The 14,464-nt window shown below is 44.6% G+C and overlaps 1 protein-coding gene across 2 annotated transcripts in view; it reads left to right on the top strand.

Moving 5' to 3' along the window:
• The window catches only part of DUOX2 (dual oxidase 2), a 52,816-nt gene continuing 38,352 nt past the window's right edge, over positions 1–14,464 (top strand). The window contains exons 1-8 of one of the 2 annotated variants that reach the window (XM_082198264.1): positions 1–95; positions 2,549–2,632; positions 4,009–4,173; positions 7,407–7,594; positions 8,896–9,094; positions 10,086–10,252; positions 12,295–12,358; positions 13,634–13,730. In XM_082198264.1, coding sequence (XP_082054390.1) covers positions 17–95; positions 2,549–2,632; positions 4,009–4,173; positions 7,407–7,594; positions 8,896–9,094; positions 10,086–10,252; positions 12,295–12,358; positions 13,634–13,730 — 1,043 coding nt within the window. In that variant the 5' untranslated portion in view covers positions 1–16. Of the gene's footprint in view, positions 96–2,548; positions 2,633–4,008; positions 4,174–4,250; positions 5,382–7,406; positions 7,595–8,895; positions 9,095–10,085; positions 10,253–12,294; positions 12,359–13,633; positions 13,731–14,464 lie in introns of those variants that run through there. The other variant, XM_082198265.1, reaches the window with a different exon arrangement.

The following is a 14,464-nucleotide window of genomic DNA, read 5'->3' as shown; positions in this document are numbered from 1 at the left end:
AAAGTCCCGCAAAGAAATGTGGACTGATCTCATGACGGGAACTAAAACTTTTATTTTGCTTTGGTTTGTCCTGGCAAGTTTATGGCACTCGACTGGTAAGTCTGTCCAACTTTTCCCTGTCCAGTTAACAATTGGTTTTCCTAAAATGGATTTCCTCTTAGAGCTGTTACTTGACTGATAAAAACTTTTTTTGTTTGAGGCAAGCCTACCCAGACGTGCAATTTTATTATGTCTATTTTGTTTCAGAAATTTGTCTCTATTGTGAGGCATTTCATGTCTACTTCTTTTTAATGTTTGATTTTATCTATATTTTCTTAAGTGTATTTCACATTGTTTTATGGAAACTGTTTAGGGTTTTTTGTTGATTTCACAGGGTATAACTCTTGTTAGAGTAACGCGGGTGGCGCTGTGGTCTAAACCACTGAGCCTAGGGCTTGCCGATCGGAAGGTCGGCGGTTCGAATCCCCATGACGGGGTGAGCTCCTGTTGCTGGGTCCCTGCTCCTGCCCACCTAGCAGTTTGAAAGCACATTAAAGTTCAAGTAGATAAATAGGTACCGCTCTGGAGGAAAGGTAAACAGTGTTTCCATGTGTTGCTCTGGTTTCGCCAGTAGTGGCTTAGTCATGCTGGCCACATGACTCAGAAAAACTGACTGTGGACAAATGCCTGCTCCCTCGGCCAGTAAAGCGAGATGAGCGCCAGAACCCCAGAGTCGTTCACGACAACTTAACTATCAGGGGTCTTTTAGCTTTACCTTTTTACTAACTCTTGTTAGGATGGTATTGTGAGTCTTGTGGTTCCATGTAGACTTTGCTGCAGACTAGATCCAAACGGCGATCTTGTTTTTGGTGCTTTCTCAAACAGACAGTGTGGCCAAGTCTTCCATTTTCTTGGTCATTAACAGGTGCCCATAGCTATCAAATGATTTCCATTCCACTGGAATATAAGATGTGCACTTAAGAGTCATGGCTTCCCCCAAAGAATCCTGGGAAATGGAGCATGTCAGGTATGCCCAAAGTTGTAAGGAGATCATTAACAAAGTACAGTTCCCAGAATTCTTGGGAAGTCATGATTCTAACCCCATGAGAAAAGCTTACAACATTTTGGGCTTTTCAGTTTAGAGAGGAATGGCAAGTTAGAAGTGGCATGATAGAAGTCTATAAAATTAAGCATGGTGAAGAGGGAGGCGATAGATAAGTTTTACTCCCTCTTTCATCATATGAGAATCCATGTGATATCCAGTGAAGCAGAATGCTGGAAGGCTCAGGAGAGGCAAAAGAAAGGACTTCTTCACATGGCATAATATAGTTAAGCTATGGCATTGACTCCCACAATTGGCAATGATGGTCACCAACTTGGGCAGCCTAGGCCAGTTCATGGAGGAGAAGGCTATGTTCTAGAATGCTTCTGAAAACCAGCTGCTGGAAACCACAGGAGGAGATGGTGCCATGTCCCATGGACATCTGGTTAGTCACTGTGAGAACCGGATGCTGACCACATGGACCACCAAACTAATTCAGCAGCCTATAGTAGCATAAAAGTAGTTTAAATGTATGGTGAGCTTAGTTAAGCCATACATATAGTTCCTCTTCTTTTTAAAAAAAAATATTTAGTTTTTCAGGTTTTAAAAATGTAGTTATCACACAACCAACATAAAAAGAGAATTCCAAAGAATCTCCTGGACTTCCCCCTTTGTGGGTCCTTATATTAACTTTTTCCTCCTGCATCTTGTCTATTAATCCAAATCTTTTAAATCTCCATCATACCCAAAATTCAACATTAGACTACAAGTGTCATTTCAATCCTACTAATAATTTTAATTGTTTACAATGTTTTGTAAGGTAACTTATATATTCTCCCCATTCCTTATTAAAATTTTGGTCTTCCTGATTTCTTATTCTATTTTTGCCAATTCGGCATAGTCCATCAACTTAATCTGCCATTCTTCTGTGGTAGGGACAATGTCTTCTTTCCATCTGTGGGCTAGTAACATCCGAGCAGCAGTGGTATAACATAAATAGCAGCAGTGGTGTACATAAATAGTATTTTCTGATCCGTTGGAATTTTGGCACCTAGAATTCCTTCGGTTTTTTTTAGAAAAGGTTATTTTGAACATATTTTTCAGTTCATTATATGTCATCTCCCAGAATTCTTGTACTATCTCACATGTCCACCACACATGATAAAAGTTGCCTTCTTTTTCCTTACATTTCCAGCATGTATTTGACCTGGTTTTGTACATTTCAGCTGGTTTACTAGGACTTAAATACCAATGATACATCATTTTCTTTCAATGTATAACATGCTGTAAACTTCAAATCCCAGTTCCATAGCTTCTCCCATGGTTATCATACATATCTTTGAACCAGAAGGGGCTGTTACCGAGTCCTGCCAGGTATGCCCACCATGAAGACACATTGCCAGTTCATCACATACGAAAATTTGAGCATCTTCCAACATGCCGACACCCTAATCGGCCCTGATTTTTCATGAAAAACCATCTCTGCTTCCAATAACTTCATTTCCTTCATGTGTGGTTTACTCTCAGGCGCCCAAAAGAATATCCACTGGGAAATTCAGCGTTACGACGGCTGGTACAACAACCTCATGTACCACAGGCACAACTCAGCAGGTGAGAGCGTCCCTGAGGTTTTCAGGCCTCCAATGCTGTTGCAAATGCCATTTCTGATGCCAAGCATTGGGTCCATGTGTACGGGGAATATTGGCAAATTCTGCGAAATGGTGTGCCAGTTCACACATCTTTCTGCAAATGAATGGAAAATCAGGCAGGCAATTGGCATTCAATTTTTCACCCCCCCCCCCGTCCTAAATTCACACTTGTTCCCCACCACACTTATTGATGATGTTTCCACCACACTCCTGTTGAAATAAATGGTGTGGAATAGCCACATGGCAATAACAGAATTAATCATATCATTAAATTTGGCTACAGCAAACAGCGAGTCAAACAGCGTTGTTTTGGGTGGACTGGAAACAGCCCTGCATGCAATGGGTTGAGGTGGGATATATAAGAGCCCAGGCGATCCCTGGGTTAGGGTTCACAATGCTGCCTTAAAGAGCAGGGAAGTTGTGTTCCTCCACCTTGTGCATTTCACAACTTTTTTCCTCCCAGCTGTTCACAGCAGCACATATGCGCATCAGACCTTGGGGAGCCTGCTTCCACAGCAGGCTCACCACTGCATCCAAGCATGTCTTAAAGGAGCAGAGGTCCTTAAAGGTCCAACCGCCCATCTCCTTCCTTGTTTCTCAGGACATACTTTGCACAGCACCTAAGACACACCCTAGGGACGCGGGTGGCTCTGTGTGTTAAACCACAGAGCCTAAGGCTTGCCGATTGATCAGAAGGTCGGCGGTTCAAATCCCACAACGGGGTGAGCTCCTGTTGCTCAGTCCCTGCTCCTGCCAACCTAGCAGTTCAAAAGCACATCAAAGTGCAAGTAGATAAATAGGTAAGGTAAATGGCGTTTCCATGCGCTGCTCTGGTTCGCCAGAAGCGGCTTAGTCATGCTGGCCACATGACCTCAATAGGGTGTGTTGAATTTTTCAGCTTTTAGCTTCCAAAAATGACGGGTGCTAAAAGGGTATAACATCACTTGGGGAATTCAAAAGATATTTTGGTCAAATTAATATAATTTAGTTATGCTTGGTAAGTAAAATGTCTGTAAATTCCATAGAAATAATTAGAAATGCTTTGCCCCAAGTACTTGCAGTTATATTATAATTATTTATTATTAATAATATTATTTAGCATTACTGACGTTTTCGTAAGGTAAAATTAAAATTCTTCAGTTTTCTGAAAGCACTGTATGAGCTTCTTCATCTAACGTAGACTTACCAAGCTAAATGTTCTCCAGTCACAAAGATAATTGCAGATTCCTCACCCTCAGAGACATATTTTTAAGACTCCTTCACTGAAGAAATTTACAAAAATTAAGTCTTGCCCACGGCTGGCTACCTCAAGCTGACATGCTGATTTCTCACCACTAGGATCGTGGTTGTCGCGGCTCCTTCCTGCGAGCTATGCGGACGGCGTGTACCAGGCCCCCCAGGAACCAAATGTCCCCAGTGCACGGAGACTCAGCCATGTGGTGGCACGAGGGGACTCTGGATCACCCTCTCAGAAGAACAGAACTGTGCTGGGCGTCTTCTTTGGTAAGCTGAGAACTCTTGAGTGATGGCCTCCATCAGCATCCATGCCACTGGGCTGCGTCTGAGGGAGGGGTGAGGCAGCAAGGCCCCCTCCATGTGTCCAATGACCCTTTGGCTCCTCCCTGATATCGTAGAATCCTAAAATTGTACAGTTGGAAGGGACTCTTCCAATCGAGTGCAACTCGCCCTACAATGGCCTTGGTCCTGTATACCTGAAGGAGCGTCTCCACCCCCATCGTTCAGAGGTCCAGCTCTGAGGGCCTTCTGGTGGTTCCCTCCCTGCGAGAAGTGAGGTTACAGGGAACCAGGCAGAGGGCCTTCTTGGTAGTGGCACCCGCCCTGTGGAACGCCCTCCCATCAGATGTCAAGGAAATAAGCAACTATCCTACTTTTAAAGGACATCTGAAGGCAGCCCTGTTTAGGGAAGTTTTTAATGTTTAATGCTGTGTTGTGTTTTTAATATTCGATTGGGAGCAGCCTAGAGTAGCTGGGAAACACAACTAGATGGGCAGGGTATAAATAATAAATTATTATTATATAATGCAGGAATACACAGCTGTCCCATACGGGGATCGAACCTGCAACCCTAACCCCTCCCAGTGTTGCTGCTTTCATGACCATTGATGATGTAGAGGCTTCCAAGAGCAGGTTCCTGAGTTTGTGTGTGTCTTCTTTCTTCCTCCTCCTCTTGTGTCATGTTTCTTAAGATTCTAAACAGCAATCATAAAACTCAAACTGCCGGGATGGTATAAGATGCAGCAAATAAACGTTTTGGCCCCTTCAGCAAATCTCCAGCAAACGTCTCACAAAGGAATCGGCATCATTACAGGGAACAGGACTGATTTATCTGGTTTGGCCCCTCTCCAACATAGAGCACCTGTCACAATCATGGGAAAAACAAAATGGATTCCTGATTTCACAACTGCCTGCAAATTCCTTTGCCTCCACTCTGGCAGTGTCTGCTCCAGACATTTACCAACCTGATGCCCTCTAGATGTTTTGGACTATAACTCCCATCCGCCCCATGCAGCATAGTGGCTGGAGCTGATGGGAGATGTAGTTCAAAGCACCTGGAAGGCATCTAGTTGGGAAAGGCTGGCCTACTCTGCTTTTCACAGCACTGACATTTTGGAGAAACGAGGCTCTTGAGATAGTCAAGGCCCACTTTCTACCACAAATCAGGTCTCAAATCAATGCCTGTAACTAATGGAGTAATGTGCCTAATTCTTTCAATTACGGGATTTGAGGAGGTTCTGGTCACAGAATTATAGTATTGGGGGTAAGGGATTTGCCAAGGTTTCCAGGCCTTGTGACAGCAACGCAGAGACTGTAATTCAAACCACAGTGTGCCCCTTTTTCTCTTCCTCTGGCTCAAACCCTTAGATCATAGGATTACCTCCAAGAGGATTACTAGGCTCTTGCATGACTGGTTTTATGTCTTATTTTAGCAATGGTCATGTTTGCCCCTCCTTGCGGATTTCTGCTCCAAACCTCAGAATTCTTTGGTCACTTAAACCTACTTCCCCCTGGGTTAGCTTTTGCCAGTGTGATCCGGGCATGTTTGGGAGCCTGGCTGTTGCTAGGCATTTCTGCTGAAGGCTGAGTAATGCTTGGAGCTTAATCCCTTGGAATATGTTCAAACAAGACTGTGGATTTCTCAGAAGCCATGATGAGAGAGTAGGACGAAGAGGAAATGGGTTCTTTGGCACTTCTGAGCCCCTTAGAAAGCATTCTTTCCGGCAAACCCCTAAGTTGTAGACTTCCAACTCCTCAGAGGGGTGTTGTTTCCTTCCTTTATGTAGTTCCTGTCATGCGCTGAAGAGAAACACCTATATATCTGGACTTTTGACATTTCTGACATATATATCACAGGACCCACCCTATTCTTTTGACTAATTTGTTTTAAACCAATTTTAATATTGTATTTTTAAATTGCTGTCACTTCACCTATTGTGAAAGGTGGATAAGAAACCTAGTTTGTAATAATAACATTAGTAATAATTAATAATAATTTAACATGTTCTTACCACATTTGAACACATTTCTTATAAGCATCTCTTTTGGTTTTCCTTTGTCAAATTTGTTATATTATTATTATTGTAGTGGTAGTGGTAGTAGTCGTTGTTGCTGCCGCCGGCAGTTATTTCCTTCATAATTGGCACTGGCTGAGAGCTCTTTCCAGGGTTTGTAGTACTTTCTGCCTGCTCCCATTTGGGGGAAATTGCCAAGCCTTAAAAACTGGGCTTAAAAGAGACTCAAAAAGTTTATGCACACATTATTCAACCTCACTGAAATTGATCCACAGAATAGTATCCCTTGTTACTATTGGATAGTCTATGGAATCATTGTCTGAGGAGAAGAGGCAATGAGATATGATGGCATGTGGCTGGATTACACTCTGTGAGCAGGGCTGGCTCAAGACTTTTTGCTGCCTGAGGCAAGAAGGACAAGATGATGATGATTTTATTATTATTTATACCTCACACATCTGGCTGGATTTCCACAGCCACTCTGGGTTGTTTACAGCACATAAAAAATTGTAAAACATTAGACATTAAATTTTTCCCAATACAGGGTTGACTCCAGGTGTCTTCTAGAAGTCAGATAGTTGTTTATTTCCTTGACATCTGATGGGAGGGCGTTCCACAAGGCGGGCGCCACTACCGAGAAGGCCCTCTGCCTGGTTCCCTTTAACCTCACTTCTTGCAGGGAGGGAACCGCCAAAAGGCCCTCGGCGCTGGACCTCAGTGTCCAGGCTGAATGATGGGGGTGGAGATGCTCCTTCAGATATACAGGACTGAGGCCGTTTAGGGCTTTAAAGGTCAGCACCAACACTTTGAATTGTGTTCGGAAACGTACTGGGAACCAACGTAGGTCTTTCAGGAACATACTTTCCATCCAAATATGCATCCTAAAATATATTTTGATACTTTTTGAGGTCAGTAGGGGAGAACTACATTGGCCCATTTGGGGAACTGCACACTCTGGTGGGTAACTGAAGTTCTGGTCTGCAGCTTAGTCTGAGAGGTGCAGATCAGGTCAGCGTGCATTGAAACCGGCAAATACTGAAGCTTCTCTAGATGCAACACTCTTAAGAGAAGTCGCAGCAGGTTTTTTGTGGAGTGTGGTTTCAGGCCCTGTGAGTTTGCGGAATTGAATTTCGTAGGTGTCATGGTTCACTAGATGTCCTGTTTCATCCACCCTCTGCTAGTTCTGTCCCTTTTGGTGTCTGCCAGGTTTCCATGTGCTCTCGGAGATTCTGGAAGCCGACAAGCCCGGCTGCCCTGCCGAGTTCCTAAACATACAGATCCCTGAAGGAGATCCTGTGTTTGACCCTGCTGGCTCAGGTGATGTTGTCCTGCCATTCCAGCGAATGCAGTGGGCTCCAGGTACAGGACAAAGCCCCAACAGGCCCCGGGAGCAGGTAAAATCCAGCTGGCTGCAAATCAGTGTTTATCCCTTTGCACGTGTTTGCATAGTACATTTCGCAGGGGAAAAGGGCAAATACAGGGCGTGTATCAGAGGATTCATATAGTGGCAGCATTGCTGGGAGAGCAGTCAGATTCAGTCTCTAAGGGTGGTGTCTAGATGCAGAATGGAATGCTCTGCAATGGTTTGCTCAGTTTTCTGCCCGGGACGTTTTAAAACTAAAACAGTGTGCCTTTGAAAAGGAAAATGTACTAAAATGAATAAACAGAATGGGCAAATTAGGGGATGGGTTTAAGGTGTCCGTCTTTGCAGAGAGCAGTCCTCTGTTTGAAAGGCTATCAGCAGTGAGGAAGGATGGGGGAGAAATTAAATTTAGTACCATTTAAAGGTGAACCTGCCTGCCTTTCCTAAACTACATGAGAACTGAAATTCCAGCCATCCTTCAAAATTTGCCCTCATCCGAATTTTGCAGCTCCCCAGCTAAATAATGTGTTCAGAAATCCTTGTATGGGGGCGATGGTTGATTGGCAACCATCTGTCTTGAGAGACAATGAAGGGCACCTCCAGGGGGTGAAGTCAAACCGCTGTGTTAGCAGCACCTCCCCGGGACACAAGGCTGAGCAGTGTGTGTGGAGATTCTGCGCTGCCCAGACGCAACCCCACCCCCTCTTGGTCTCACTGATGTAGTTCAAAGGAAAGCAAAGAGACACATGGGGGGGGGGTAAAGTGTGAATAAAAATGCATAGACTAGTGAGAACACCATGCACAAATGCATTATATCAGGGTAAGTTGCTCTCCAAAAATATGTATGTCAGGCAAAATTGCATGAAAACGCTTATATTAGGAGAAATTCACTCTAAATTGCTGGTGTGTGTTCACAAGGACCAACACAAATTGATATGGAAATTTGGAATACGGAACATAAGATTGGAGCCAGGGATCTTCTGCATGCAAAGCTGATGTCCACCACTGAGCTGTGACCTTTCCCCCGTTTGCTTAAATTACCTTATTTAAAATTTTATTAAGCAGTCCATCAAAAAAACATAGGTTGCATTTGATGATCTTTCATCCCCTTTTGACTCCATTGACTCATTGCCTATGGAATAACCTGGCAGTATATCTATAGTACAGTCATTCTGGCAAGAGTATGATAAGCTAAATCTTCTGTCCGTTCACCACCCTGCACAAAGCTGCTTTCTTCATTGCCTCTGCGGTACAGAATGCTTAATGGCCCCCCAAAATTTAGAAGGAACTAACCCACCTGCTTCCACCCCCTCTCCCCCACTCTTTCACCAGCTAAATGGGGTGACAGGATGGCTTGATGGGAGTGCCATCTATGGCTCATCCCATTCCTGGAGTGATTCTCTGAGAAGTTTCTCACGAGGGAAGCTGCTCTCCGGAGAAGATGGTTTCCCAAGGCAGACAAAGGCAAACAGCTTAATGTGGAAGGCTCTGGATCCGTCCACAGGACAAAGTGGACCACAGGGACTCTATGGTAAGGAAGGTTGGTGGCGCCTGGTGCTCCTTTGGGACTGGTAGGGTGGAAGGCCAGGAGGACAACAGTAGGGGGCGCCAGAGGCAATGAGAACAGATGGAGGTTGGTGGTCCAGAGCCCCGTTTGCTCTAATGAGTAATTTTGGATACAGTCTGAAGTTGAGAGCCTGTGAGAAAACAGAAATAGGGAGGGGAGAGGGTTCATCTCTTCAGGCCCTCAGCCACAGGATAAAAGAAAGTTCTGGCACCTCTCGGGTGGGAGCAGTTGCCATTATAAGAGAACAAGGGAGGCGTTCATGGTGAGTTCTGGCACCTCTTTTTCTAGAACAATAGCACTTATTATATTATTATTTGTACCCTGCCCATCTGACTGGTTTGCCCCAGCCACTCTGGGTGGCTTCCAGCATATATAAAAACACAATAAAACATTAAACATTAAAACCTCCCTATAAGGGTTCCAGAAGGTCAATAGCAAAGAGCCCCAGTGCACAGACAGGTAGAAAATGTTGCACAGCTCTTAGGGTCCTGTATCTTTTAAATGGGCATTGGCGAATCACTAGTTTGAAAGTGCCAGCATGGCAAATTCTGAAGGTCAAAACGGCACATCGCCTGCATAGGCAAATGTATATACCGTAAGTGATGTCTGATAGCACATTTGCTTGTTTTTTTAGGAACCAGTTTGAGAAGGGTCAATTAATAGCATACTAGTGGCAAGAGAGGGGCTTGATCTTTCCTCCTCCAAGTCCTCCCCTTCCCCCATTTGAAATATACGTCTGTGACAACAAATGATATATGATATAAACCATTTGAAAGAAGGCTGGGTCATAAAATGTCCGTGTCTGATGTTTGTTTGACATCATTCCTATATTTACTATGAGATGGTACGCTCCTCTCATGAGGTCATATCAGCAAATCTGTACCTGTTCTTAGGATCTGGAAGTTTAGAATTGGCTCTTTTCTCTCTCTACCCCCCACCCAATCCCTTCTTCTAGACTTTGGAAATGCCAAAGGTAATGCAGACCTGTTCCTGCAAGCAATGGGCATCGTCTGGTTCCGCTACCACAACGTCCTGGCAGCAAAGCTTGCCCAACAGCACCCTGATTGGTCTGATGAAGATGTGTTTCAGCACGTGCGCAAGCGGGTTATTGCCACTTACCAGGTGAGCGAGGCATGGAAGAAAGACTGTGTGTGGCCGGGGAGCGGGGGGAGGCATCCAGCAAACCTCTCTGGGCACATAAACCCCTGGACTGTGTTTTGTTTCCTCATTGTCTCTAAGCAAGGGACCATAGCTCAGTGGCAGAGCATGTGTTTAATAATAATAATAATAATAATAATAATAATAATAATAATAATTTTTTATTTATACCCTGCCCTTCCCAGTTCAAAAACCGGGCTCAGGGTGGCTAGCAACAAATTTAAAACACTTAATTGTAAAAGCAGCATAAAATACGGTATAAAAACATGAATAGCAATAAAATTCAAAGTTCAGAAACCAATTTAGGGGAAATCCATCTAATAAGCATTAGATAGTCACCAGGGCTAGCTGGCTGAATTAGTCCTACTTGGGCCAGTCAGGAGGCCAGGGGAGAATTAGCTGTGGGGTCTCAGAGCGGGTGATCTTCATAAAAAGGGGAGGGGGAGGGAAGAGAAGGGAAATAAAAGATGAGCTTTTTCAATCTTGCCCTAGAGAGAGAAGCCAATTACGGTAGACAAAACTGGGCTCAGCAGAGAACTAGAAAAAATTGGCGTATGGCAGCTTCCTAAGTAGAGAGATGTTGTGGGAAATGGTATAATATAATAGTTTATCATGGCAGCCTCCCAATCTCTAAGGAAAATACAAAAATGCAGGCAGTTGTGCTGGTCCATTTTATGATATATGGACCACCAGCTGCTAGTCATAGAATTGGAAGCTGGTCTCGGTCTCGGACATAATTCATGCTCATACGTCACAAGCAATAGCAAAACTTGGAAACCTTGTTATCACCTCATTCATTTGGCCAGAGCAAAGAGGGCCTCTCCATTACTTTGATGCTCTGGCAGATGAAGAAATGACTCCAGGTTTGGTGGTGGTGGTGGGGAGAAACAAAACTCTTAGAGCTGAGATCCCATACATTCTCCTCTCTCAACACCTCTGCCTATTAAGCTTTATGGAAGAGTCCACACCTCAGTGGTAGCTCTTATGATTTTCATGCGGAAGGTCTTTCTAGTCCATGACATCTCCAAGTTCCTGTTTTTTCTAAAGAAAGAATGATGCCAGACCATTGGTACAGCTAACTCAGTTTTGTTCACCCTGAACCCTACCTGGAGGTGCCTGGAATTGAACCCGATACCTTCTGCATGCAAAGCCTGACCCTTCCCGAAGATCTAGGACCCATATACCAGGAAAGATCTCTGCCTGCTATTGGAAGCCTATTTTAACATCAAGTGATCTAAATAAATAAGGCTTGAACAGACCAGGGCTGGGTAGATACCGTATTTTTCCGTGTATAAGACGACCCCCTATTTTTTTTAACCCAAAATTAAGAAATTAAGTTGTTTAGCTTTTTTGGAGGGTGGAGGAGGTCACTTCCGCCAATCACTCACCCAACTGCCCTCCACTGCCAATCGCTTGCCACTGCTGCTCGCACACCACGCCGCAGCCGCCAATTGTCTGCCCGCTCGCCGCCACCAACAGCCCACCCGCCCACTTGCCGTAGCTGCCAATCACCTGCCTGCCTCACCACAGCCGCCAATTGCCTGCCCCATTGCCACAGCCACAGCCAATCACCAGCAGGCCTTGCAGCAGCCACCAATCACCTGCCCAATTGCCACTGCCCATCTCCTGCTTGCTGCTGCCATTAATCGCATGTCCTCCCTATGCATCCACTATCCATGTATAAGACGACACCCAATTTTTGCCTATTTTTTAAAAGCAAAAAGCATCATCTTATACACGGGAAAATAAAGTAACCAGTCAGTGGATTGTGGTCCATTAGGGCAAATGGGGTACTGTCCCATCAATCTCACCCAATCCCCATCTTCTATTTACAACCAATCAGGGGGTGGCTCTTCCTGCCATTGGCTCTGGCTCCACCTGCTGTTGGTCTTCCTGTCTTCTGCCCTACCTCTCCCAATGGGCACCAGCTACTGCAGCAGGTAGTCTGACTGGGTGTGGAGCAACTTCCTGTGTATCACAGCTGCCTCTTCCTCCTTTTCCCCTAGAACATTGTGCTCTATGAATGGCTGCCAGCCTTCGTTGGGAATGGCCCCACTGAACCTTACACAGGTGAGAAGGAATCATGGCGTGTGCAAGTGGGTACCATTCAATGGGTGCCAGTGGACTGAGCTGATTTTGTTCTGCTGTTAGTGTGCGGGGTTTTGGGCATGCATATGCGTTTAAATAAATACAAATGCACTAGAGGTTTACCTGAGCCTCTCCCGTTATTTAAAACCACAATTCCTTTCATTTTTCACCTTTACTCAAACTTTGGCTGTTGTTTTGAACCACCACTTTCCCCTTGGAGACCTTGGTAGCAAAGAGCTGACAAGTCAAACCAAATCCAATCCAATCAATCAATCAATCAATAAGCAAGCATGTTAATAAACACCTTCTCTTTCTTTTTCATGTTACACATTTCCATTTTAAAATTAATAATACATCCCCTTTTGTGTGGGGTGCAGTTTAGAATAATAGGGTATGTACATTAATGAATAAATATCGTGGAAAGGAATTGTAATATCAGGAATAATAAAAGGTATAAGAAGGGCTTGCTTGCATGTACAAAATAGGTAAAAAGGTAAAGGACCCCTTAATGCTTAAGTCCAGTCAAAGGCTACTATAGGGTTGCGGCGCTCATCTTGCTTTCAGGTTGAGGGATGCACCATTTGTCCACAGACAGCTTTCCAGTCATGTGGCCAGCATGACTAAACTGCTTCTGGCACAATGAAACACTGTGACGGAAACCAGAGCACATGGAAATGCCGCTTATCTTCCCGCTACAGCGGTACCTATTTATCTACTTGCACTAGTGTGCTTTCGAACTGCTAGGTTGGCGGGAGCTGGGACAGAGCAACAGGAGCTCACCCTGTCACAGGGATTTGAACCGCTGATCGGCAAGCCCAAGAGGCTCAGTGGTTTAGGCCACAATAATCCAGTGACAAATAATATCTTTGTAATTAGCGAGAGAATCTGAAGCTACAATCCTATGCATTCTAACCTAGGACTTGGGAGTGCATCTCACTGAACTTACTGGGGCTTTACTTCTGAGAAGACTGAGAGTGGTTAGAAGACCACCTCACAGAGCTACAGTTCTTAGAGGGGAAGTCATGAGTATTTAAAGTGGTAGAACAGTGTCTTAAATCTATAGTGCAGGCGGGGCCTGAATTGTATTTGGGGATTCTGCATACCTTTGCACTATAAACTATAGATTTCATTAACCAAACATGCACACTTTGTCCAAAAAGTGTGTCTGCACTTGACTGATCATCCATGCAGCAATGGGGCCTCATCCTGCTGTAGTTGCCAGAGTATTGTTATTCAGAGCCGTCATCTCTGTTTCAGGTTACAAGCAACATGTGGATGCTAGGATCTCACCTGAATTTGTTGTGACTACAGCGCTCTTTCTGGGCACCATGGTCCCTCCTGGCGTGTACATGAGGTAGGAATCTGCCTTACCTCTAGCCTTCTTATGGACTGGCTGATACATCAGTTGGACGAGCAGACCTCTGAGGCTTGGACCATGCATGTCAATTGGAGAATGGTAGCCTTGCCAGAAGACACATCTCACATGTGCAAGGTCCTAAGTTCAGTTCCTGACCACCTCCATCTCAAAGGATCTAGCAGCAGGTGGTGGGAGAAATTATATAGGGTCACCACTAATTTGAGTAGACTCTGGAGAACCACTGCCAATCATAACAGACAGCTCTGATCCAGATAGACTCGGTATAAGGCAGCTTTATATCTGCAAGGCCCTCTCATGTCCCAACCACCTGCCTTATCTCTGACAGTGGAGGGACATTGTAAGCCCTCTGATATTGATGTCAGTGCATGTATAGGTTTGCATGAGAGGATGGGGTCCTTGAGATATTCTGTTGCCAGGTCATGTGGGGCCTTGAAATGTAAATAAATAAATAAATATAATAGTACTGTACCTTTTAATACCAAAAATGAGCTACCAGAGCTCATATATTTATAAAAATGTCATGGGTGCCAGCAAAAGTATTGGCATGGGCAGGGGGTAAAATAGGAGACAACTGTCACTGAAAAAAGCCCCGAATTCTATATACAAATGGGTAGTCAATGCAGATGGAATGATGCCGGAGTTACGCGCTCCAATTAGTACCATATTTTTCGCTCTATAGGGCGCACCTGACCATAGGGTGCACCTAGTTT

Source organism: Podarcis vaucheri (genome assembly GCF_965113315.1).
Source record: "Podarcis vaucheri genome assembly, chromosome: 14".
NCBI classification, from domain to species: Eukaryota; Metazoa; Chordata; class Lepidosauria; order Squamata; family Lacertidae; genus Podarcis; species Podarcis vaucheri.
Note: the sequence above shows the minus strand (reverse complement) of the source record. Positions and strands in the feature narration are given on the sequence as shown.